Source organism: Gopherus flavomarginatus, chromosome 2 (assembly GCF_025201925.1).
Source record: "Gopherus flavomarginatus isolate rGopFla2 chromosome 2, rGopFla2.mat.asm, whole genome shotgun sequence".
Taxonomy (NCBI): domain Eukaryota; kingdom Metazoa; phylum Chordata; order Testudines; family Testudinidae; genus Gopherus; species Gopherus flavomarginatus.
Window position 1 is genome coordinate 238,738,270 of NC_066618.1, and position 27,359 is coordinate 238,765,628.

At 40.3% G+C, this 27,359-nt stretch overlaps 1 protein-coding gene across 10 annotated transcripts in view; it reads left to right on the top strand.

Annotated features, from left to right (window-relative positions):
• Window positions 1-27,359, top strand: part of CSPP1 (centrosome and spindle pole associated protein 1) — a 165,022-nt gene that overhangs the window by 102,304 nt on the left and 35,359 nt on the right. For 8 of the 10 annotated variants that reach the window (XM_050940615.1, XM_050940614.1, XM_050940622.1 and 5 more), the window contains 7 exons: window positions 4,837-4,992; window positions 7,222-7,326; window positions 10,354-10,420; window positions 12,691-12,811; window positions 17,661-17,806; window positions 20,166-20,306; window positions 26,575-26,621. In XM_050940615.1, coding sequence (XP_050796572.1) covers window positions 4,837-4,992; window positions 7,222-7,326; window positions 10,354-10,420; window positions 12,691-12,811; window positions 17,661-17,806; window positions 20,166-20,306; window positions 26,575-26,621 — 783 coding nt within the window. The remainder of the gene's footprint in view (window positions 1-4,836; window positions 4,993-7,221; window positions 7,327-10,353; window positions 10,421-12,690; window positions 12,812-17,660; window positions 17,807-20,165; window positions 20,307-26,574; window positions 26,622-27,359) is intronic. The other 2 variants (XM_050940616.1, XM_050940620.1) reach the window with 2 other exon arrangements.

The window sequence follows — 27,359 nt, forward strand, 5'->3', positions numbered from 1 at the left end:
GGGAGTGGAGCGTAAATATATGGTGCCCTCTAAAGGGTACAAGTATTTGTATGTCCATCCTCCTCCCTGCTCACTAGTCGTCCAGTCCATTAATGAGAGGGAACGCCACGGCCAGCAGGCGCCAGCCCCGAAATCGAAGGAGGCTAGGCGAATGGACCTACTCGGCCGCAAGGTGTACTCGGCAGGGGCCCTACAGCTCCGGGTGGCAAATCAACAAGCCTTGCTTAGCTGCTATAATTATAACACCTGGGTGGCGGTGGGTAAGTTTACGGAGCTTCTCCTTCAAGACTTCCGCCAAGAGTTCGCTGCCCTCTTGGAGGAAGGGAAAAAGGTGGCCAGAACTTCCCTCCAGGCCTCATTGGATGCAGCAGACTCAGCAGCCAGGACTCTGGCCTTGGGTGTTGCCATGAGGCGCATCTCATGGCTTCAGGTTTCAAACCTCCCACTGGAGCTGCAATATACCATTCAGGACTTACCATTTGATGGTAAAGGCCTCTTCTCAGAAAAGACTGACCCCAGGCTGCAAAGCCTGAAGGACAACAGGGTCATAATGCGCTCTCTCGGCATGCATACGCCGGTGACCCAACGCAGGCCTTTCTGTCCCCAGCCTCACCGCCCATACTCTGTGCCTAGACAAAGACAGGACTTTGGCAGGTGGTGCGGCCAAGGTGGTCGCAGATGACCATCAGGACCCCAAGGGGGCCAAAATCAAGGTCCCTCGAAACCACCACCGGGACCAAAGACGAACTTTTGAAGGTGCGCCTGAGGTCGGCGTACCAGTTACAGGCCAGGATCCCTCTCCTCCCTTCTCCAACAGTCTCTTCTACTTCCTCCCAGCATGGTCCCAGTTAACTTCAGATCGCTGGGTCCTATTCACGGTGGAGTATGGGTACCACCTCCAATTTATTTCAACCCTGCCCTCCCGCCCTCCAACCCTGTCCCTCTTCAGGGACCCCTCTCACGAGCAATTCCTCTTACAAGAGGTGCAGATGCTCCTCCCCATAGGAGCCATAGAGGAGGTACCGATGGACGAAAGGGGCAAGGGGCTTTTACTCCCATTATTTCCTAATCCCCAAGTCGAAGGGAGGTCTCAGAGCTATCCTAGACCTGCGAGGACTCAACCAGTTTATGATAAAGTTGAAGTTCCGCATGGTATCCCTGGGGACCATTATCTCGTCCTTGGATCCTGGAGACTGGTATGCCGCCCTCGATATGAAGGACATGTACTTTCACATTGCCATCTTTCCTCCGCACAGGAGATACCTCCGCTTTGTAGCCAACCATACTTCCAGTTTACAGTCCTGCTGTTTGGAAATACCCTTGGGGCTGTAGAAAGGCTAAAGTGTATGGCCGTAGTCGCCACCTACCTCCGCCGACGTCGGATACATGTTTTTCCGTATCTGGACGATTGGCTCCTCTGAGGGGCCTCCGAGACACAAGTCACTCAGCATGTGGGCATCGTCAAGGACCTATTCACATGTCTAGGCCTGATGATCAATAAAAAAAAAATCCACTCTCTGGTTCCCACGCAGGGGTTAGTCTGTCCTGGTCTCCAATCTAGCCAGAGCCTGCTTACCATAGCCGCGGTTTCAGGCGATGGCAACAATCATCTGAGGTCTACAGAATTTCCCGATGACTTCGGGTCGCACTTGCCTCGGTCTCCTGGGTCACATGGCTGCCTGCACGTTTGTAACCAAACATGCCAGGTTCCACCTCCGTCCTCTCCAAGTTTGGCTCAACTCGGTATACCGTCCGGGCAGGGACCCGATAGACACTATAGTCACCATTCCCTCGAGCACCCTAGGCTCCCTAGAATGGCAGCTAACTCCCTCCCTGGTGTGTGCAGGGATGCCATTCCATCTGCCCCAGCCCTCAATATCCCTGACGACGGACGCGTCATCTCTCGGCTGGGGTGCTCACCTTGGTCACGTTCGTACTCAAGGCCTTTGGTCTTCTCCGGAGCTGGCGTTACACATAAATGTCCAAGAACTGAGAGCAGTCCACCTGGCATGCCAGTCGTTCCAGCAACAGTTGCGAGGCCGTTATGTCTCAGTGTTTACAGACAACACAACGTCCATGTACTACATAAACAAACAGAGAGGGACACGGTCCTCCCCAGATAGATCTGGTAGCGTCCTTTCTCCCAGGCGTTCGGAACACCCTGGCGGATTGACTCAGCAGGTCTTTCCTGTCTCACGAGTGGTCAATCTGCCCGGATGTTATGCATTCTGTTTTCCTGAAGTGGGGATTTCCCCACATAGACGTGTTCGCTTCCCACGAGAACAGGAAATGTCAGATGTTCTGCTCCTTCCAAGGTCTCTCCCCGGGATTGATCTCGGATGCTTTCCTGATGCCGTGGAAGAGCCAGCTCCTTTATGCCTTCCCACTGTTCCTGCTGGTTCACAAGGTCCTGCTGAAACTCCGCAGCGACAGAGCGCGCATCATCATGATCGCTCCAGCGTGGCCCAGGCAGCACTGGTACACCACGTTGCTCGACCTGTCGATAGCCAACCCAGTTACCCTGCCACTCCACCCAGACCTCATAGCTCAGGACCACAACAGGCTTTGCCACCCGGACCTGCAAGCTCTTCACCTCACGGTGTGGCTGCTGCATGGCTAAACCAGTCAGAGTTACGTTGCTCTGAATCAGTGTGACAAGTTCTCCTGGGTAGCAGGAAGCCTTCCACCCGGTCAACGTACCTGGCCGAGTGGAAGCGTTTCTCCTGTTGGTGCGAAACGCTTAATCTTACTTCCACTGAGATCTCGATCCCCTCTATTTTGGACTACCTCTGGTCTCTCAAAACAGCACAGCCTAGCAGTATCATCCCTGAGGGTACATCTGGCAGCCATCTCTACCTTCCACCCAGGCGAAGGTGGTCGTTCCATGTTCTCACACCCTATGGTTTTGAGGTTCCTCAAGGGCTTGGAGCGCTTATATCCTCAAGTACGCCGCCCAGCCCTGACCTGGGACCTCAACCTGGTTTTAACCAGACTTATGTCTCCCCCATTCGAGCCATTAGCAACCTGCTCGCTGCTATACCTGTCTTGGAAGACAGCTTTCCTCGTAGCCATTACATCGGCCAGACGAGTCTCTGAGCTTAGGGCTCTTACGGTGGATCTACCATGCACTGTGTTCCACAAAGACAAGGTGCAGTTGCGACCGCACCTGGCTTTCCTCCCTAAGGTGGTTTCGGCCTTTCATGTTAACCAAGACATCTTTCTCCCGGTCTTCTTCCCAAAACCACACTCAGCGCGATGGGAGCAACAGTTGCACTCCCTGGACGTCCATAGAGCGCTCGCATTTTATATTGAGCGGACAAAACCGTTTCGTAAAATGCCCCAACTCTTTGTCGCGGTAGTAGACCGAATGAAAGGCGTACCTGTTTCCTCTCAGAGGATCTCATCTTGGGTGACGGCGTGCATCCGCACTTGTTATAATTTGGCTTATATTTCCCCAAGCCACATCACCGTGCATTCTACCAGGGCTCAGGCTTCATCTGCCACCTTCCTGGCTTGTGTACCTATCCAGCAGATATGTCGCGCAGCTATCTGGTCCTCGGTCCACACCTTTGCTTCGCATTATGCTCTGGTTCAACAGTCAAGAGATGATGCAGCCTTTGGCTCAGCAGTTTTACATTCTGCCACATCTCACTCCAACCCCACCGCCTAGGTAAGGCTTGGGAATCACCTAACTGGAATGGATATGAGCAAGCACTCGAAGAAGAAAAGACGGTTACTCTCCTTTGTAACTGTTGTTCTTCGAGATGTGTTGCTCATATCCATTCCAAACCCGCCCTCCTTCCCCACTGTCAGAGTAGCCGGCAAGAAGGAACTGAGGAGCAGTTGGGTCGGCAGGGGTATATATCCGGCGCCATGGCAGCACCACTCCAGGGGGCACCCAGCCGACCCACCTAGTATTGCTAGGGTAAAAATCTTCCGACGAACATGCACTCAGCGCGCGCACCCCTAACTGGAATGGATATGAGCAACACATCTCGAAGAACAACAGTTACAAAGGTGAGTAATCGTCTTTTGTGGTGTGCAGTTTTAATGTAATTCAAAATAAAAAGCTTAGATGTATTTTTCAGTTTTAAAAAGCTAAATTAATTTTATTGTATTTCTTCCCATAGGTAACTTGGGATAGATAGCTTGTGACCTTGTGTTATGTTGCTGTGCAGGGAAGTAACACCTCCTCTAATCCTCTACATGGCTGTATAAAATCTTTTTGTAGATCATAGCCTAGGGCGTGACATGGACTGCGATCTCAGTGTTCCAGATTCTGCCCCCTTGCTCCCATTTATGAGCAATTTGGTGGGGTGGGGATGGGAGTCTTGTCTCAGTCTCAGCAGGTTGACTAACAGAGCTGGGCTGGTATAATGTGGGAAATTACCCCTACACGGTAAAGTAGTAGAAGTATTGTTGCAACTTTCCTCCAGGAGTAGGGGAATAATTTTGAATGAGCAACAATTTATTTTTGAGGATCTTGTGGGGGTGGTACTGCTTTGTACTGTTGTTTACTCAAGGCAGTCTTAAAAGCCTCTGAGCCTCAGTCTAGCTCTGAATGAGACCAGTGCATCAGAGGTTAAATTCTGGCCTTTCTGAAGTCTGTGGGGGTTCTGCCATTGACTTCACAGGAGCCAGGATTTCACCTCAGATGTTTTAGAGGTGTATGGCAAAAGTTCTAATTTGAAAACTTTGTTCATTAGATCAACTGCATTTTGTTTTTTCCATTCATATTTACCACTCACACACAATTTTAATTTCTCAAGCAAAATAAAAAAAACTTTAAAAATATTGATTTTTTGTTTTTATTCACCAACAATATTCTCTTTACAGCAAAGATTAAAAAATGAAGAGCTAATTCGATTAACTGAAGAAAGACGAAAAGAGGCTGAAAAAAAGAGGAAAGAGGAGGAAGAAAAACAGAATGAACAACTTAGACAATATTATGAGCGAGAAAAAATAGCAAAGATGGAAGAGGAAAAAAAGATGGTACACTTTAAGGACTTTCTAAAGTCTAGACATATCATTCTATTTTATTTTTAGTAAAACAATTACTAGAAAAATTGAATTATGGTAATAACTGCAACTGTTTTCTAGCAGCTGCTGAAGGCCCTGTCTTCACTAGTCCTTCCTTTATATCTACCAACATTAGCAATGGTGGGAAATTTTGACAAAAAGCCTAGTGCATGCACAGAGAGATATGGTGGGTGAGGTAATGTGTTTTGTTAGACCAGCTTCTGTTGGTGAAAGAGACAAGCTTTCAAGCTTACACAGAGATCTTCACATCTGGGAAAGGTGCTTAGAGTCTCGCAGCTAAATACAAGATGTAACAGATTGGTCTCTTGCAACATGTGTTAATTTCTTATGATAAGCATTCAAGGTGAAGTGGGCAGTTAACATCTCTGCAGTCATAGGACAAAGGGGAGTTAGTGTGTTACAGATTATTGTAATGAGCCATAAATCCAGTGTTTTTACTGAGTCCATGATTTTTAGTGTCAAGCAAAGTTATGAATTTAAGCTCTTAGGCTCATCTTTTGAAAGCGTTGTGCAGGTTTCCTTTGAGTTCGAGAACTGACAGGTTAGATGTAGAATGATAATTTTGTGAAAACTGTTTGCTCACTGGTAAATATGGTGGTTTTGTCTTTTTGTCATTTTTCTGCATGAGTTCATTTAAGAACATAGTCATTGTCTCGTTTTCAGTCACATGATTATTATTGGGGCATTTTAGTGCACTGGATGAGGTACTCCACTGTGACAGGATCCCCAGGGTACAACCTGGAACTGGGGTACTGCTGTGCCCCCTTAACTCCCCAGCCGGGGCTGTCTCTCACAATGCTTTGCTTGTAACAGGTAGCAAACCCCTCCAGGAGCTTTAATCACTCATCACAACAGCAGGTAGAGCCCCACACTCAGCTAAATTGCATGAAGAGATCCAAAGACTTTCATGAACCACACAGAGAAAGGCACCGGCCAAGTCCCCCCGCAGGTCCCCAGCCTAGGATCCCAGAGCTGTATCATCTTGCCTTGGTCAGAAGCCTGACCAATATAAGTTTGTTACCCAGTCCACCCCTCCTCAATGTGAAGAGGACATGCACCAGCTTTTGTACAATAAGCGGAGGTTCCCCAGAACTTAAAGCAAAATATACCAGTTTTGGTAAAGCTACAGAAAGGTAAATAGATTTTAAGTGATTGTAAGTGGTAGGCATAATATGATGTCATATATAACACAACAAACATCCTAAACCCAATATCCCTTTCTAGTTATCTGTGTTCAGGAGGGTCTCATGCAGGCCCTGTGTACTGGGTTGTTTCTCCCTTATCTTGAGCTGGAAAAAAATGGCCAAAGACTGCAAATAAATTAGCTCCTCGCTTTTTAAAAGCTTCCAGTCTTCTCTATCAGGTAACTCCCTTGCCAGTCTTGCCAACTTCCCCAGGTGACTCCAAGGCATCCTCTCCGGTGACAAACCAGGTCTCCTGGTTAGGAGCTATCTTATTGTCTAAAGCAATCACATTTCAGTGGTTCAACATTTTAAGTCAATGACCCTCTTTTGTTGTTTCTTTGCCACTAGTCTTTGGAATCCCCTCTCAACAGGGAGGCAAACAGGGGAGGCAGAAGCCTGTACATTCAAAATTGAGTTTGGATCTTGATAAAGATACATGGAGACAGTTCATGATCTCACACAGAATTCGTAGATTGCACAGACAGATTCTCAATTTGTCATAGATTAATTTCATTGTATGCGTGTGTGTTGGAGAAATATTGTACAAAAATGTGGTAATTGAATAGAGGAAAAAAGAGGATATGTGACTTAGTTAATTATAAGATTTAAAAATGATGACTAAATAATTATAACATGCATACGTTTTATAAAGGTAATTTCTATAAGTACAAAATGCATCTAAGAACTAATTACAGAGACTGAAATCTTTATCATGATTATATGTAAACAAAAAAGGCAACTATCTGTATAATATTTTTGTTAAAACAAATACTTAAACATTGAAAGCAAAATATGTAAATGCTAAAAATAAAATAAAAGAAAGTCCAAGCAAATGAAATTATATTAAAATACAGCTGATGAATATATTAGAAGTATTTTATGAAGAATTAAAAGCTTCAATAAGCTTTTATTTTAGCCAGCTCCTCCTTTTAATATAATAACTTATTAAGCATTAATGGAAACTTGTTACAATCATGTACATTTTCCTCATTTTCAGTTTTCGAGGCAACCTTCTCCTGTCATTCCTGCTCTTCAGAACAAATCCTTACAGAAGGATGAGAGGCCTCCTTCTGTTGAAAGCCATATGTCTTATTACACGCAAGTATGATTTTAATATTTCAAACTTAATAATTAGTGTATAAGTGGTAGTGTGTGAAATATCAGTGACCAGTTACAGTTTTGACAGAACAGTGCAAATAATTTGTGATAGATTTGCCATAGCCTGTGACATTTGGTGTGCAAACTTTTTGAATATTAAAGTATTTTTTAAAATCATCTGCTCTGTCTAAATTCTTAAATGTATTCTGGATATATTCTTTCTGAAAGAGTCAATACCACCTTTCTATTTTATATAAGATATACAGACAATAACTGAGATGGTGGAACTGACATTCTTCTGAACTGACATTTATTATAAGTTCTCAAGTTCTCCCTTGCATCAGAGAATCACAGAAATATAGGACTGGAAAGGACCTTGGGAGGTCATCTAGTCCTTGCACTGAGGCATGACCAAATAATCCTAGATCATCCCTGTCAGGTGTTTGTCTAACCTGTTCTTAAAAACCTACAATGATGAGGATTTCACAACATCTGTCCCCCAGTCTTCTTTTCTCAAGACTAAATATGCTAGGCTTTTTAACCTTTTCTCATAGGTCAGGTTTTTTTAAACTTTTTATCATTTTTGTTGCTCCTCTCTGGACTCTCTCCAATTTGTCCACATCTTTCTTGAAGCCTGTGCCCAGAACTACGCTCAGTGCTCCAGCTGAGGCCTCACCACTGTTGAGTAGAACAGGGCAGTTACCTCCCATGTCTTACATACAGCATTCCTTTTAATACACCCCAGAATGAGATTAGCCTTTTTTGCAACTGCAGTAGTTTATCTGCTTTTAACCTTCTGATACTTTTCAGCAGTACTACCACCTTGCCAGTTATCCCCCTTGTTGTAGATATGCATTTGATTTTCTTTCCTAAATGTAGTACTTTGCACTTGTATTTATTTAATTTAATCTTTCTGAATTTAGACCAATCCTCTAATTTGTTTTAGTCCTTTTGAATTCTAATCCTGTCCTCCAAAATTCTAGCAATCCTTCCCAGATTGGTGTCATCTACAGATTTTATAAGAATACTCTCCATTTCATTATCCAAATCATTAATGAAAACACTGAATAGTACTGGACCTAGGACAGATCCCTGCAACCCCACCTGTGTCCTCCCCAGTTTTACAGCAAACCATTGATAGCTACTCTTTTTAAGTATGGTCTTTCAATCAGTTTTGCAGCCCCTTTATAGTAATTTCATCTAGACCACATTTCTCTAGTGTGCATATGAGACTGTTATGTGGAACTGTATAAAAAGGCTTACTAAAATAAAAATATATCACATCTGCAGCTTTCCCCTCCCCCATCCAAGACCAATGTCAAAGAAGGAAATTTAGGTTGGCTTGGCACACTTTGTTCCTGACAAACCCATATTGACTATTTCTTGTAATCCCACAATCCTCTAGATGCTTACAAACTGATTGTTTAATAATTTGTTCCAGTATCTTTCCAGGTATTGAAGTTAAGGTAACTGGTGCATAATTCCCTGGGTCCTCTTTGCTCCCATTCTTAAAGATAAGTTCTGTGTTTGACCTTCTTCAGTCTTCTGGGATCTTACCTATCTTCCGTGACTTCTCAAAGATAATCACTAATTGTTCCAAGATTGCTTCTGCTAGTTCCTTAAGTACCCTCAAGTGAAATTTCATCAAGTCCTGCTAACTTCAAGACATTTAATTTATCTAAATATTCTTCAACCTATAATTTCACTATTTTGGCTTGTGTTCATTATCCCTTGTTGTCAATATTAATTTATCTTTTTAGTCGAGTGACGCATAATAGGCATCACTCCTCAGCCTTCTTGATGTTGTCTGTTTTCTCTCCTTTCCTGCTAAAGAGAGGTCCTACACTTTTCTTCATCTTTTTCTTGCTTTTATATCTAGAACTTCTTCATATTGCTTTCTATAATCCTTGCTAGGTATAACTCATTTTGTACCTTAGGATTCTGATTTTTTGTGTTTGCTCGTGCTGTTCTTTTGTACTCATCCTTAGCAATTTGTCGATGTTTCCTCTTTTTTGTGGGATTATTTTTTGATTTTCAGGTCAAGAAAGAGCTCCTGATGGAGCTATATTATCTGCTCTCTCAAAGAACTTGACATTAGTTTTAATGGTTGAGGTAACACTTATCCGTGGAGCGATGGTTGTTTTTGTACCCATGTCTCTCAAGGTATAAAGATAATCAAAAGTCTTAAACTAATTCAGTGTTCAATAGAATATATTTTACATCAAGAGCTTGGATTCATATTTTCCTGTACACATAAGTTATTTCTTAACAGGTAATATCACAGTTTCCTCCTTCACATCTGTCATGGATGCTCTTACACAGATCTGGAACAGTCCCTGGGAGGACTCTTTCAATGTGTCAACACCGTTAGGGACACATTCTCACTAGGGCAAGCCATTTGGCTTCTCTGCCTCCTGGCACCAAACCTCAGAGCCTTCATCATCGCTACTTCTTGCCATGAGCTCCCTTCAGTGAGTCCACCTGAGTGGGACACCTGAGGAAGAGTTACACACCCAACGGGGTGCGGAATGACTTTCAGCCAATATTGTAAAAGCAGGAAGGCTTATTAGATGTCTGAAACACAGTGTAGAAAATCCTTAGTTAACATGGAGAACAGAAAGTTACAGCATAGTCCATGTGGGTCAGTTCCAGAGCCCTCAGCGCCTCTTGAGGCCCAATCCAGAAGCTTCTCTAGCAAGTTCTCTGGGACAGGGTCTGTCTTTTATTCATAGGTTTGTGCAGCACCTAGCACAGTCATGCCTTGGGAGTCCTTGATAGGGACTTCTAGATATTACCACAGTGCAAATAAATGATGTTGGTGATTTTAGTATGTATTTAAACAGCAGATTTTTAAAGAAATAGAGATGACTAGAGACTATCAGATTCTCATTCTCTCTCCCTCATTCTGCCAGTAGTTTCAGTATGATCAGGCACCAGATATTTTTAGATTAAGTACTTTTTAATTTCTCATCTGTCTGAAGTGCTTACTTACTGTTAAGTATGAAAATGACACATTTGTTATATTTGTTAGGATATTCCACAATCCAGGGTTCCGTCTCCTCCAGTCCCAGCTAGAAGAAACCAGATGCGTGCATATGGTTGGTATTCTCTTTATTCCATGATAGCATAACTAATATACACTTTATATATGTTAATCTCCTCTTTCTCTGTTGTCTTCTTTTCTGACATTGACTGTAAGTATCTTGTGGAGAGAGAAACTCCAGACACTTTTAGATCCCAAAGATATCAGCAAATACTTTTATTTGAATTTTTTCTAACAAACATTTTTTTCACATACCCTCGTGGAAAAATTATTGATCTTTTGTTTTCGGATATTGGCAATTATATTTGAAAATCACGCTTAATTTAAAGAAGTTTACTGTGCATTAATAAGAGTGTTCTGTTTTCAACAGGAGTCTCATGTAAGAAAATGCATTTGTTTGCATGGTATTAGCACATTAATATTAGTCATGCGTTTGCTTTAGGGTAGTACATGATATGAGTATAACTAGGGCTACTGTTATGAAATAAAGAAAATAAATTTGTGCTGGTTGTAAGGAAATTTTCTTGGTAGTGAGATTGGTTAGACCAGTGGTTCTCAACCTTTCCAGATGACTGTACCTCTTTTCAGGAGTCTGATTTGTCTTAAGTACCCCCAGTTTCACCTCACTTAAAAACTGCTTGCTTACATAATCAGACATAAAAATACAAAAGTGTCACAGCACACTATTACTGAAAAACAGCTTACTTTCTCATTTTTACCATATAATTATAAAATAAAATTGTACTTATATTTCAGTGTGATACTTGGGCCTGTTTTTACTTGTGAGCCTTGTCTCACAAGTCCTGCCACCCAGGGCTGAAGCATGTAACTTAGTTTTGTGGGGGGGGCCATGTGTTCTGGGGCCCTGGGCAATTGCCCTACTTGCCACCTCCTAATGCCAGCCCTGCATTTGCAACCCCCCTAAACCCATCCCATGACCGTTCTCGGGGCTGCAAGCCTCAAGTTGAGAAACACTGATCTAGATGAGTTGAGTACACCCTGGAAGACGTTTGAGTACCCCCAGGAGTACATGTACCCATGGTTGAGAACCACTGGGTTAGACAGTGGGATTGTCTTCCAGTAGAAGTGCTAGAATTCTTATTTGGGACAGTTGTAACTACAGTGAGCATAGCACTCCAGAATTACTGTAGGGAACAGTCCTCCACTGGCAGAAGTAGACTAGATTATCTAATAGCCAATAGGGCTTTTCATTTGTGATTTCTGTCGTTCTTGCTCCCAATACATTTTTCCATTTATAACCTGTATATTTTCTGATTGTTAATCTTGGATGCCTCTTACAACTCTGTAATCTGTTCCTTGGGATGTCTCTAAATATAAGCTCTATACTAATTTAAAATGTATAAAAGGCATCTTGATCATGTTAATATAATCACTAATACTGTAGTTGAAAGCCTGTGCTGTTGCATGGGGGTAATCATAAGTCATATTTGTGAAAAAGCCAATAATGGCTGAGAACTTAAAAATTGGACTATGATAGACTGTGAATCCCAGTGATTGGATTAAATCTGGTGATAATCTAAATATGAAGAGCTCTCAACAATGCTTGTAACTGTTTCCCTCTTTTCACGCAGACTCAACAGACATTCTAGTCTTCAGAGTGATATTTGGGGTTATTGTATGTGCTGGTTATGTTCTGAGGGTAGTTGTGTTGATTTATGCTGGCGGAGGATTGTACTGGGACTTTTGTGTTGGCTTGTGTGCGTGACAAATCAGGGGTGTGTGCTGCTTGAGGGACTGTGTTTTGGGGTTATTGGGTGTGCTTGTTGTGTTGTGTTGTGCTGGCAGTTTTGAAGAACCGTGGCAACTGAACCAGGCAATCCACCATCTGTGCAGTCTCTATCATATAACCAATGAAATCGTTGAATGCAAATTAGCTGTAGAGTAAAGGTGGTTGGTTGCAGTACTTCTGGTATCACAGTGGTCTAGGACTCTTGGCATGGCATAGATACATATTTTGCTGTGGCATGTGTAATTTGTACAGTCAGAATGACTGGGTACTTAAAAATTGGACAGTAACAGACTTCAAAACCCAGTGGTGATTGAACCTGGTAGTATTCTGAACAAGAAGGGCTCTTGACCATGCTTATAGCTATTCTCGTAGCTTTGCACTGACTCTACAGACATTTTAGGTTTCAAAGTGACACACAAACTGACATTCCTGCATTTTTATTACATGTATTATCTTAGTTTTAACAACAGCCACCTTATTTTTACACTTTAGACTTTAGATTTCTGAAGTGGCCAAAACAAATAGTGCTTCTCTATCACTTTTTTTTTTTTTTAATTATCTATGTTAAATTCCAGAGGAAAGAAAGAATGTGATAAATGAGCTGTCAGAGATGAGGAAACAGCTCCGAAGTGAAGAGCGGCGACTTCAGGAACAATTGCTCAATGTAGCCAGTGATGATGATGTAGCCGTTACAAGGTGAGATTTTTTAAACACACACTTCTAAAGCCAGTTCTCGCTATGCCTAAAGCTATATTAACCTGCCAGGAGACACTTGAGCAAAAGCAAAAATATGAAAATACACCTCTTCCTCGATATAACGCTGTCCTTGGGAGCCAAAAAATCTTACTGCGTTATAGGTGAAACCATGTTATATTGAACTTGCTTTGATCCACCGGAGTGTGCAGCCCCGCCCTCCCCGGAGTACTGCTTTACCGTGTTATATCAGGTGGCGTTATATCGAGGTAGCAGTATAGTTACGGGATTAAACTTGCATACAAAATGTTCAAACTCTTTTATAATACAGCATTACATTATTGAACATGGCACCCTGCAAAATGCATAATTCAGGGTGTTCTGTGGCCCATGCTTACAGGATGGGGAACTCTATCCTGGGAAGCAGTGAATCTAAAAAAGACTCATGGGTCAGAATGAATAACACTGCTCTACAGCCAAAATGCTTCTGAAATAAATGTAGTCCAACTTTACTAATTCTGGGTCACTGAGAACGAAAATGATACTTAAAATTGTTGTTTGGACCTAGTTTTCAAGATATGCTATTGGGTCAGTATATACGACCCTTGACTTGGGAATGGCGGAGGATAAGTGAGTTATAAAGGGAAGGGATCTCAATTTAAACCAGAAATGACAAAAATACATATTTGACTGGATCTATGAATAAATCTATGACTGGGTTTGGACAGTACTTGCTTTTGAGGCAAAACAATGAATGATGCAATCTGAAGCTGGTATTGCGTCATACATGATATGAATTGCATCATGTTATTCCTAGACGTCATGGATGATGCAATCATAACGAAGCTTACATCACTCTGCTGAACAAATTGGCCTATATCAGCTCTAGAAATCATACAGTGTCATGCTCTTATTTGTCAGTGTTTGATTTTGCTAAGGGACACATTTCTATTTAGCCAAAGTGAGCAGAGATGCCTCGTACTTGTGTGAACAGTGCAGATAACTTCTGCTATGTTTGTGGTGAAGTGACTTTTGCATCACAAAAGCGCAGTATAACCACTATGGTTAAGAAAGCCTATCACCTTTCTTTTGGCTGCAAAATTGGAGATCAGGACAAGAGGTGGGCCCTACACATATGCTGCAACACTTGTGCAAGAAATCTTCGCCAGTGGTTGAACAGGAAAAGGAAATCTATGCCTTTTGCAGTGCCAATGATTTGGAGAGAGCCAACAGATCATACCAGCAATTGTTACTTCTGCATGGTGCCTCTGTCAGAAACAGATAGCTAAGGGTTAATGTCTCTTTCACCTGTAAAGGGCTAACAAACAGCGACCTGCAACACCTGACCAGAGGACCAATCAGGAAACAAGATGATTTCAAATCTAGGTGGAGGGAAGCCTTTGTTTGTGGGTTTTGGGTTTGTGCGTTGTTCTCTCTGGGTCCTGGACGGGACTAGAGGTGCAACCAGGTTTCTGCCAATCTCCCTGCTACAGTCTCTTATCTATTCAGAATAGTAAGTAAATACCAAAGGCGGTTATAGTCTTTTAACTTGTTTTTTTCCATTTGCAGATGTGTACTTGCTGGAAGTAGCTTAAATTGTGTTTCTGCTGGAGAAAGCTTCTTTCTATTGTCTATAAGCTAAAATACCCTATATATTTACCATCTTGATTACAGAGACAATTTTTGTTTTTCCTTCTTTATTAAAGTTTTCCTCTTTTTTTTTTAGAATCTAATTGATTTTTTTTGGTTATCTTTTGTAAGACTCGAGGGAAGGTAGTCTGCACTCACCAGGGAATTGGTGGGACAAAGGAAAGGGAGGAGGGAAGAAAAACCTGCTCTAGGCGTTTATCTCTGTATCTGTCTCCGGGGAAGAAGGGAGGGGGAAGGGGTGATTCAAGGAATTCAATCACAGTGGCCTCCTAGTGTACCCAGGGCAGGAAAGAGCTGGGAGAAAGAAAGGAGGGGGAAGGAAAATGGTTTATTCCCCTTTGTTTTGAGACTCAAGGAATCTGGGTCTTGGGGGTCCCCAGGGAAGGGTTTGGGGGGACCAGGGGTATCAGGCCCCGAAATTCCTGATTGGTGGCAGCGCTACAGAATCTAAGCTGGTAATTAAGCTTAGGGGAATTCATGCTAGTACCCATATTTTGGACGCTAAGGTCCAGATTTGGGAATTATACTATGACAGCCTCCAGTTGGGAAAGGTGTGTCAAAGAAGAAAAAGTGGACTGTGCATTATCCAAACATTCCATCAGCTATCCGCCCAGTACCCCACGGAGAAGGACTGCCAGTTCCTGATACACCAGAATCATTCTCACTTGAGTCAGACGAGGAAGAGGAAGAGGATGAAACTTCTGGTCCTGAACCATCAATGGCACAGGACCCACATTTTCTCCCATCCTCCTCCTCTGAACCATACCTCATAACACAAGGTGAACTGAATGACCTTGTCAGGGATTTGGAACTACCCAAGAGTAAGGCAGAGCTGTTGGGCTCCAGACTACAGCAGTGGAATCTCCTGGCAGACTATCAGGGCAAATGGAGCCCATCAATGCTTGAAGACTATTGCTGGACAGTGACAAGAGATGCTCCATTTAATGACTACAAGAGACAAGCCAAGAAGCGCCGAGTAGACACTGAATAGGACTAAACTATGTACATAATAGTTTTTTGCCTTTTGTTTCATAATAAATTTTATTGATATAACCCTTTTGCTGATTTTTAAAATGTTACATAAACAGGACAGGTGAAATATTATCATGTAAAGCAACCATAAACACATGAAAAGACCTAGGTTTACAATTTATGATTAAAACTCTATCTACACAATATACATAGACATAAAATGTAAAAACTTAAATATCTTAGAAACAGTAACCAATCAGTTGTTTTAATTGTCATATTTGATTTCAGCACATCAAAATACATCATAAATATCACATTTTATCTCTGAAGCAGACGACTTCTCAAAAATTGTAGACCAATGTAATCAGCTGAACATGAGTTCCCAGTGTGTTGTGGCCAAAAGGGCTAATGCAATCCTTGGACGTATAAATGGTTCTATTACCCTTGTATTTTGCTTTCGTGTGACCACTGGTGGAATACTGTGTCCAGTTCTGGTGACCAAAATTCAAGAAAGATGTTCTAAATTTCAGAGGCTTCAGACAAGTGCCACAGCAATTAAACAGTTGGAAAATATGAGCTATAGTGAAAGACTCAAGGAGCTTAATCATTTGAGCTTGTCAAAGAAAAGGTTAAGGACTGACAGGATCGTAGTCTCTAAATACTTATGTGGGGAAAAGGAATTTTGATAATGAAGGGTTTTTCAGTCTAGTAGGCAAAAGTATAAGAAGATCCCATGGCTGGAAGATGAAGCAAGACAAATTCAGATTAGAAATAGGAGCAAATTTTTAACAATAAGGGTAATTAACCATTGGAGCAGTTCACCTAAGGTGGTTGTGGTGGTTCCTTCACTGGAAATGTTCAAATATTACATGTTTTCTAAAAGATATATGCCCTTGTTCAAACAGGAATTAATTCAGTGAAGTCCAATGGTCTGTATTATGCAGGAGATCAGACTAGATCAGTGACCCCCAACCTTTTCCAGGTGCCGGGCACGAGATGACGAGCCACCGAGGACCATGGCTCGCGGACAAGCATCTGCTGAAATGCCACCGAGAAGCAGCAACATCAAGAGATATTGCCACAGAAATGCTGCCAAAGTAGTGTCATCAAGAGATGTTGCCGTCGAAAATCAGTGGCATCTCGGTGGCAGCGCCTCTTGGTGACGCTGCTTTTCGGCAGCATTTCGGCAGCGGCACCTCTTGGTGACTTGGCATTTCGGCAAATTCTTGTCCGCTGGCCAGTACACAAGCGCACATTGATGCCCCAGCGGGCACCTCATTGAGGACCACTGGACTAGATGATCATAGTGGTCCCTTTTGGCCTTATCTATGAATTTCATTAATATATGCTTTTTCAAAGGAATTATCCAGTTGGTTATTATCTATATCCATTGCTTTCTAAACCTAATATTTTAAGGGGAAAATATAAGTCTCTGATGCCAGCTGGTCTCCAGTTTCCATTTCTTGTGGTAAAGCATCTGTTTACACCCGGAAAATACAACTCCAGCATTAGTTCTTACATCTACTGTTGTACATTGCTGATGCTAGTTATCATTTCATCTGAATTTAAATTGAAATATATTTCTCCTTTTGTATATCTTAAGTGTAGAAAATACTTGACCCAACAAATAGCTTCTTGTATTTTTTGAATTTTATTTTTTGGTTTGTTGACTGTTTACATTCCTTCACACATACACTAGAAACTTGCTAATTCACATTTCACTAGTCCTTTTTCCTCAGGCTATAATGTGTGTACAAGGCCGGCAGTGTCTGTATAATAACCTACTGCTGTAGAGAGAGATGTTGTTATGAATACTTCATTACAAAAATATACAACAGAACATTTACTAGTGTACTGTATAACTATACTAACATAAATTACTAGAACTGTGCTGGTTAACTAAATGAATTGTGCATTATCCTTCTTCTATGTTTTGATTATTTGCAAATCTCATCACATAATAGTCATAGGACCATCCAGCTCATTTCCATGTCATCAATGTGAACTTAATGGATTTAGATACCACACTGCCTCCATTTGTAACACACAGAGAAATTTAATTTATTTTAAGAACTGTCTTCAAATTTCAAATAGTTTTATTCTTTGACTGGCAGGATACAATATCCAAGTAATAGTGTTCACTTGGAGTAATACTGAGTGACATGTTCAAATAAGTTATGAATGAGGAACTGTTACTGACACTGAATGTTTGGTTTACAAACTTTTCAAGCAGGAAAAGAGAGAAAAATGTAATGGATGTATTTGAAATGGCCAGACTTCGGATGCAAGCTCCAGTCAGGCGACCTTCATCAAAGGGTGCAGCTGATCCTGTCAATGTTCAGAATATCAGGGAGTTCAATGAACTTAAATATAGAGGCAAGTGTATTTTATCCTTTCTGATTTGGAGGTTTATTTGCATCTCTTAATCATTTTCTAGCATTTAAAAGAAAATTCAGTAATCCATCTCACAGTTGCCCTTAACACAAACACTATGGACAGGGTCCTGGCCCTTACTGTATCTTCTTTTCTACCGGCATTCTGTTTTAACTAGTGAGCTGAATAGTCCACTGCCTGCTGCACCATGGCATAAGTAGTATGGCCAGGGAACCACTATATCCAGCTCATTCCTGGCTGCTAAAACAGCCCCTTGGAATGTTTTTAGTGGCATTCTCTAACACATTCTGTGTTGTTTTTGTGGAGCACGTATATCAATTTGCAGTGCAAAATATTTCGGTTCCCCAATATGATGATATACTTAATTTCCATTAAACAGGAAAGCATAGGAATGTTTCAGCAGCTTTTTTGATGCACTTGTGTGTGCAATGATCCTTTCACAGAAAGGTGCTGAGAGATGTTTTTAAAAATCCCAAAGTGGCTTTGGAGCACAAGTCCCAGTGAAAGTCTACTGGGTTTGTGCTCTTAAATAATATATCAAAGGGGTAGCCGTGTTAGTCTGGATCTGTAAAAGCAGCAAAGACTCCTGTGGCACCTTATAGACTAACATGTTTTGGAGCATGAGCTTTCATGGGTGAATACCCACTTTGTCCGATGCATGTAGTGGAAATTTCCAGGGGCAGGTGTGTATATATATATATATATATATATATATGCAAGCAAGCTAGAGATAACGAGGTTAGTTCAATCAGGGAGGATGAGGCTGAGCTGTTCTAGCAGCTGAGGTGTGAAAACCAAGGGAGGAGAAACTGGTTTTGTAGTTGGCAAGCCATTCACAGTCTTTGTTTAATCTTGAGCTGATGTTGTCAAATCTGCAGATGTACTGAAGCTCAGCAGTTTCTCTTTGAAGTCTGGTCCTGAAGTTTTTTTGCTGCAGGATGGCCACCTTAAGATCTGCTATAGTGTGGCCAGGGAGGTTGAAGTGCTCTCCTACAGGTTTTTGAATATTGCCATTCCCAATATCTGATTTGTGTCCATTTATCCTTTTCCGTAGAGGCTGTCCAGTTTGGCCGATGTACATAACAGAGAGGCATTGCTGGCATATGATGAGAGATTTGTTGCATGGATTGGTTCCTGAGCCAGTCCTCACCCACAGACACCTCAACCTGAAACATATTCTCACCAGTAACTGCACACCGCACCATAGTAACTCCTAGCTCAGGAACCAATCCATGCAACAAACCTCGATGCCAACTCTGCCCACATATCTACACCAGCGACACCATCACAGGACCTAACCAGATCAGCCACACCATCACCGATTCATTCACCTGCATGTCCACCAGTGTAATATATGCCAGCAATGCCCCTCTACTATGTTCATCGGCCAAACTGGACGGTCTCTATGGAAAAGGATAAATGGACACAAATCAGATATTAGGAATGGCAATATTCAAAAACCTGTAGGAGAGCACTTCAACCTCCCTGGCCACACTATAGCAGATCTTAAGGTGGCCATCCTGCAGCAAAAAAACTTCAGGACCAGACTTCAAAGAGAAACTGCTGAGCTTCAGTACATCTGCAGATTTGACACCATCAGCTCAGGATTAAACAAAGACTGTGAATGGCTTACCAACTACAAAACCAGTTTCTCCTCCCTTGATTTTCACACCTCAACTGCTAGAACAGGGCCTCATGCTCCCTGATTGAACTAACCTCGTTATCTCTAGCTTGCTTGCATATATATATACACACACCTGCCCCTGGAAATTTCCACTACATGCATCCGACAAAGTGGGTATTCACCCACGAAAGCTCATGCTCCAAAATGTCTGTTAGTCTGTAAGATGCCACAGGATTCTTTGCTGCTTTTAAATAATATAGGCACTTTTGAAATCCCGCCCTCAGCGTCTGACGGCAGTTTACACCTGACACATCTGTGCTTTCTTATTAACCAAAAGAAGTATCACCACAATCAAAATTCACTGTGTCAACCCTTTCATTTAGTTGTTGTCATTACCATAGAATCATTGAAACTCCTAATCCAAACACTACTAATAATCCCAGGTATTTATACATTGTTACGGTCTTTGGATTTGTTTGTTTTCTGGCAAATTGAAGTTGCTTACAGTTATTTTTTTCATTTGATACACTTTATCGCCATCTTTGAATTTTTTTTATGAAATGGTATTTTAACATATTATTACAAGCCATCCACTTTTTTGCCATTATTAGTATTGATGGTCCTAATGCTTTTAAATGCATGTAGTTCACATTTTTAAAGTAAATGTTTCTGAAATAGTGTTTTGATGAAATTTAAAATTCACAATCTATGCAACAGATTCAGAAACACGAGCAGACTTAAGATATATGTACCCCGATTCCCCAAAAGATGATCAGACCTTAGAGATTCAACAGCAGGCATTGCTAAGAGAGCAGTGGAAGAAACTCAACAGAATGAAAATGAGGCGGGATGCAGAAGGTAAGAAAAGAGCGACTTGAGAGTGTTAAATGTATTTTTTATTGTCTTTGTTTTTGATATAACTGTAATAATCCTCAATTATAGTTTTAAATTTCCTTTAACTCATTGGCTTGCTCTGAAGAAGGCATGCAGGTTCACAATAATTTGTTGGAAAACAGAAAAGGTAAAGCTACTATTGAAGTTCTATATATTAATAGTACATAATAGTACATAATAAAGAAAAAGCCAGTCTAGCTGTCTGCATTTCCATTGTTAGAGTGGATGCTTCTCCTTGGTTTTTGAGAGTAATTTTATTGTGAATTCATGCTTATTTTAAAAAATAGAGCAGAAGTTTAGGGCAGTTCCTGTTTCTTAAAATCTAAAGAGTCGTCAATAGTTTCCCTTTCTGGAAAGTTGAGTTTGACAGAAGTGACTGAAGATGATCTTCAGTCATTAGCAGATTAGTTCTGCAAGGCAGAAGTACTTCCTCACTTAATATAGATAGTTTTGGAAACCAAGAATTATTTAGACTGAAGTTAGTGTAGCTATTAATGTGTCTCCGACTTTTAAACAAGAAATATGCTGAGGATTAGTGAAGACAAAGTTCTGCTGTTTTCAATCTCAAAACCAGCCATTGTCATAGAAGCCCCATGTCAGATGTTGCAACTTAGATAGCCTTAACCTTTAGGTCCCCTTTTGGAGTATTGAAGACAGTGGGGCAGGTCCTCAGCTGGTCTTAATTGTCATGACTCCATTAAAATTCAGTGGAGGATTTGTTTCTGTTTCTTGTTAGGTAAATTAACTGTTTCACCTTCAATAATATAAAACATCTTTGAACCAGTCATCTGCCATTTCAGTACCTTGGGTCTTATCTTCAAAGCCATCAGTGGGTTAGGATGCAGCTTCATAAGTGACCACTTCTCCATTCCATGATGCCCTGAAACAGTTGACCTTCTCTGTAAAAATACAGTTGACAAAGCACATGAGAATTGAAGTCAAATTGTACTGTGAGAAATTTTAGCTGTGGAATGAGCTTTCAGGGTCTGACCACTTTCAGGCAATGTTGCAAAATCTTCCTCAGCATAACTTGGTTAATTGGGAAAAAGAAATAATGAGAGATACAGATAAAAACAAAAGAGATCCCGATCAGACCTTCCTCTAACAAAGAAGGGAGAAGAGCAAAAGACCTATGAAGTACACTAGAAGCTTTGCTATACAGATCTAATTGACTTGGGAAGCAATTAAATACTACACTGAGGGGCACTATAGAATGCCCTAAGATTACTAGATACATAAAGCTAGAAAGACTAAATTAGAATAGACTTTATTTCCTGCATGGTGGTAGTTTTGAGGCTACAGCCTTCATGAAAGGGGGAAGAAGACCCTTCCTGAAAAAGTAGTAACATCACAAATTCTGCCTCTACACCAAATCTCCACTCACTTGAAATGCCAAAATGAATGCTCTCTGCAATAGATTGGATACAGGTTATCATAACATAATAATCACGCTTTGTTGCATACTGTGGATTCAGTGACATCATCTAAATGTCATCTTTCTTTCTTACATATTTTAGTTAAAAATGAATTTCAATAATGTTAACTATCAGTAATGTTCAGAGAAAATGTCCATTCAGGTGAATGGAGCAGTTCTCACCTCTGCCAGAGCTGTTGTTTCAGGATCTCTGAAGACTCAGGTAGACATAATGGCATTTGCTTCACAATTTTTGAGGTTATTTTGCCGCCATAAAAGCTAGATACTTTTTGTTTTAAAGAATGCTCATATTCTGGAGTGCAAGACGCGTTATTACATGCAAGCTGTTACTTATCTATCTGCCCAAACTTGTCCAGCACAGCTCCTGGGGAGAAGCCCTTCTCATAAAAATTGCAATTTGGAGTTTCTTGCTTACCTAGAGCTCCAGTTGCTAAGAGTTTGGAATAAATGCTAGTTAAAGGCTTTAGTATTCCTGCCACTTGTAGCTTTTGCTGGGAAAAATAGTTCTTTTGCAACTGTCCCAGGAGACCTGGATAGTATCTTACTCTACAAGTCTTCCCAATATGACTAAGGGTGACAGAATTGATCCTGAAGGACAAAAGTTGTGTGTTTATTGCGTGATGAGCTAAAAATATGTTATGCATTAATGAGGAAAATGAAGACTGTATTTCTTGGGTTGGTTCTTTCTGTGACAAGCTTTTCTGATGTTCATGTACACTATAACTTTTATATACCATATATAAAAAAATATATAAAAATACACTTATTGTCTTAAATTGTGACCTTCTTGGGGCAGGGATCTTTGAACTGTAATATTTTCCCAATCAGATTAAGTTTCTGATTAACAGGCCACATTGCCTTTGAGAAGGCTCTGATTTATCTGGAGGAGTGTGCTTTGCCAGCTATGAAAGACAATTTTGACTCATTCCATTAATTTGAGTGCAGATTGTCAATTTAATCTCTTGACAATTCTGAATGGATAATGCAGTTTTAAATAACATTAATCTGAACAAAGCTAGATGTTCCCTTTTGCAGGGCAGTTTAGATTGGCAGACAAGTAACTGAACCCTGAGCACAATTCTGGGAAATTTCTTTATTAAGCTGCTTCATGGTTCTTGTAGAGGACACTCTCCCCAGCCCACCAATTCTTTGTTCTCCTTTGTCTTATGACTTTCATTGTCCATCTTCTATTTTACACTTACTTATAGTCTGTTACGGTCACTTCCTACTCTGTAGTTCTGGACAAGAGAAATATGTGTTCTTTGCCGTTTTCTCTGTTAATTTTCCAGTTTACCTTCATCAGAGTCAAATTCAGCTCCTTTTTCTCCAGGGAAAATGGATCAGATGCTTTTCTTGTTGTCTCATTCAAGGGAAAAAGAAATGAGTGATATATATTATTTCATATATATAGTATGAAAATTACACTGCTGTTGGCTCTGGAGGCAAAGACCAACCTATTTTCACAGTAATTCTAGAGATTCTGCTAACGTTGCTGGGGGAGCAACAGATTAAAAAAAATAATTATGTGGCTATGATGCAACTCTTCTTTACATAAACATTTATTACTGTATTTTCCCCAGATTTTTAAATAAGAGAAATATTTTAAATGTTAGTTACATTGTAACTTTAGAAACTAACAAATTTCTAAACATATGACAAAAGTAGTTTCAAATACTACACTTGCCCCTGACTCCCGGCAATTTTTGTCTTTTTGCAATCTCATGCTTTTAATTGTTTTCCTTTCTCTTCTTGCTGTGTGAGAGAGTCATACAAACAGGAGAGCTGAGTGAATAATGTACAAGTGACTTTGTCTCATTCTTTTTAAAGTTTAACCTTAAGCTACAGTTCCCTGGCTTTCTGATATTTGAGATGTTAATCATACAACTTTTTTTTTTTCATTCATTTAACAGTGCTTTGTGAACATTAACTCTAACTTACCCAAGTTGTTGGTCTAAGAATTCTTTTGTTACTTCTAAGTTCCATTTGGCTATTTTTATATAGTAACTATTCAGAACAGATAGATTTTAAAGCCCTGAAGTTTGTTTAATCCTGATGACTAATAGAATATTGAATATGGCTATCCCTTAAGATCCTAAATCTTTTTTTAATTCACCAGTTTATTTTAGATAAGTAAAAATAGTTATTTCATTTATGAAGAGTGGGGCAAGAAAACAAAAATATTAATATTATGGAGGTGGAAATTATCTTTATTATAGCAGAATGATACACTTATCTGAGTCCTTTGGCACATCTTGGAAGGTTAACTTTCTATTTGAATGCTAATTCAGGGTGCGGAATTAATTTAGAGATGAATTTCTTTGCTTGAGCTATATGATTAGCATATTTTAATTTAATTTTTATATTTTATTTGCACTTGTTAATGGGAATGCTGCAGACACTGATTTTAATGAAAAGATTTGTGTAAGAGGTAGTTTTAAGGCTTTGCACATCATTCTTCTTATTATATATATTATAGTAGTGCCCAGAGGAGCCCGGGTCAAGATCAGAGCCTTGTTGTGGTAGGTGGTATACAGACCCAGAGTTAGACAAGGTTCCTGCCCCGGAAATTTGTCTGTGAGAAGACAAACAATACAGCAAGAGCAGGGTAGAGGAAGAAATACTAAATATTTGCAATTTCTGTATACCTAAATATACTGTTCTTCTTTGAGTACCATTTCCTATGTGTATTCCACACATGGGTACTCATACGCAATGTCTTTTGGCCTGTATATGTCCTGTAGCTCTTCTCGTGCTCCTGATTAAGAGTGTAAGAGACAGTGAAATTCTCTGAGTTCCATATCAATCAAACAAAATACTTACCTGAATTTTTTCCAAAAACCTGCTCTTCCTCTGAAGACAAGAGACTTCACTTCATCAATATTCAGCATGCCCTGGCATTCTACCTGCAAAGAACCAAACCCATTAGGAAATCACCAAGACTTTTTATTGCCACAGCAGAGAGAGATCGTGGGCAAGCCATATCCTCCCACTGCTTGCCAAGCACCCAAATGTGGAATACACATAGCAACCAACACTCGAAGAAGTGGAGGTTACTTACTGTAACTGGAGATTCTTCAAGATGTGTGGTCCCTAGCCGTATTCCACTACCTGCCCTCTGTCACCTCTGCTTTGGTTCCTGTTGGATTTATGGTAAGAAGGGGAACTGGAGAGGCACCACCCACACTGCCTTTTATACCCTCAGTTGGGACCACGAGAAGAGCTATGGCACATATGTGGGCCAACAGACACTGCTTTGAAGAATTTCCAGCTTTGGTGTGCATGCATACCCATGTGTGGAATACAGATAGGGACCACACATCTGAAAGAGCCTTCAGTTACAGTTAAGTAACCTTCTGTTATATGAATGTTTGGATAGTGGTTTTGTGTGTGTGGTTTTTTTATTTTATTTTATAAATATCAACTTTTCCAACTGTCCTCAGCTTAGCCATCATGTTTCCTGAATAATTGTAGGCATCATGGTTACAAGTGATTTTTGAGAAGAGATTTGTAGGAGGGAGAGGTGAGCAAGTCCAGGGATGGTGTGTCATGTTTTGTAATTTGAAAATAGTTAATAGCTTAATTGAATTGTTTTTGAACACCTGATATTGTCACAAGTTTCCAAATGAAATTTAAAGCCATCAAACATGACTTTATAGAGAAGAACTTGGCAGGGAGATGAGTTACTCCATGGAACCCATGCAGCAAAAATACAGTTTTAAATAATGTTCTACAGCAGGTTCTGTAATTATGGGCCTGTATAAAATTCCAAATTTTTGAGCTTAAAACCAAAAATATACCATATTATCTAAAACAAGCTGGCTAAGTAAAAAGCTGGCTAAGTAAAAAGTTAATTTATTATTTTATGAAAATTATTTTAAATGGTGTATTCTCTCAATAACACTACTGTAATTGCATTAAATGAAGACAGTATGCAGTTCTTATGGTAAGAAACAGTACTTCTTACGGAGACATAGAGAGGTGAAGTGACTTGCTTAAGACCAGAGAGCAGATTTCTTAGTCCTGGTTCAGTTGCCCTATTCTCTAAGCCAAGCTGCCACCCCAAAGCTTAGTTACTTTCCATATTGTCCATTTTGATGCTCTGTAATAGGAAGGTTACATTGATTGTTATTACTAGGGTTGTCAGAATCTGCTCTGAGGATCCCAGTGTAAATTTGCTCTTTAGTTACCAAATAAAGATTTCTGCAGCAGAAAGTAGGTGTGTTTCCAGAAGTTGATACAATATAACTTTTAACGTTAATATCATCAGATTAACCTTGAATACATTTAAAGATCTTGTTAGTAAGTACAAAAACTGGTTAGTCTGGACATTCCTATAATAATTCATAAATGTATTTAAATTCAACAGATGTCTTGCACAAAGCCAAGAAATAATCAAGTGGTTTTGCCACTTAGAAATATAGTTCTGACGTGCAAATATATTACATTTTGTTCTTCATTGGGAAGAGACTTATGAATACACACTTGGGGGGAATGTTGTGTATTTGTAACAATATCAGATTTCCTTCAATAACAGTTTGAATATTTAGATTAGGTCCATCTAGTTACATTTAAATTAATATTAAGACAGCTAAAACAAATTTTGCATCAAAATATTTGCAGTTTACTTATTAATACAGTGAATATGACAGTAAAGATAAGACTTTAATTAGGAGTGATTCATTGTGGTGTCCACATTTGTGTAACAGTATTCTGCTAAACTGTTTAAATATGTTCTTGTATAATCAGTGTTTATGTCCATTACTTTTTTTCCTCCCTGGGCTGTGATGGCTACTATAGACCATGATGATTCTGTTCCTGACTTTAACCCACGAAACATGGGACTGGTAAGAAGAAACTCCTCTCCCCAATATGCTGTTTTCATTTTGTTCAAATGTGCAGAGTGTTGTGGCTTGTAGTTATGTTAATTTTGGATGGAGTGTACATTAGAGTACTATTGAAATAGAAAACTAAATTTAAGTAAGCTTGCAATCTGTCTGGATAACTGGCAAGCTAGAGGAATAACAAATAAGATACTTTATTCAGGTCTGTTTGCAGAGGCAGGAAATAAGTTCCATGGCTGTATATCTTGATATATACATATGGCTGGATTCTTCACTGCCTTTTACCCTGTATAGTCACGTACATCTGTGCAAAGTTAGGAGCAGAATGCTGTACCTTGTGTGGGTTAGTGGAGAATGCTAATTTGCTAGAACTTTAAACTGTTATATGTGACTAAACAAGGTGCAAGGCAGTAAAAAATCAGACACTACTTCCAACAAGATATGCAAGAGCCATAGAGCTTATTTCCTGGTTCAGTGAAAAGAACTGAATAAAGTAAAAAACTCAAATTCCAATTCTCCAGTAATTCACACTGGCCACAACAAGTGCAGTGAAGAATCAGGCACTTAGAATGTCACTGAAACTATTACTCTGAGATCCTTGCATTGCCTCATGATGCATAGCTAATAGCGCAGTTATGTGTTCAGCATAATGTTAGTGAACTTTGGTTGTAAATAGCTACCTGAAATTCTCCTTTGGAGGGTTGATTTGCAGTAAATTTTCAGTTTCCTTTGTCTCTTTTT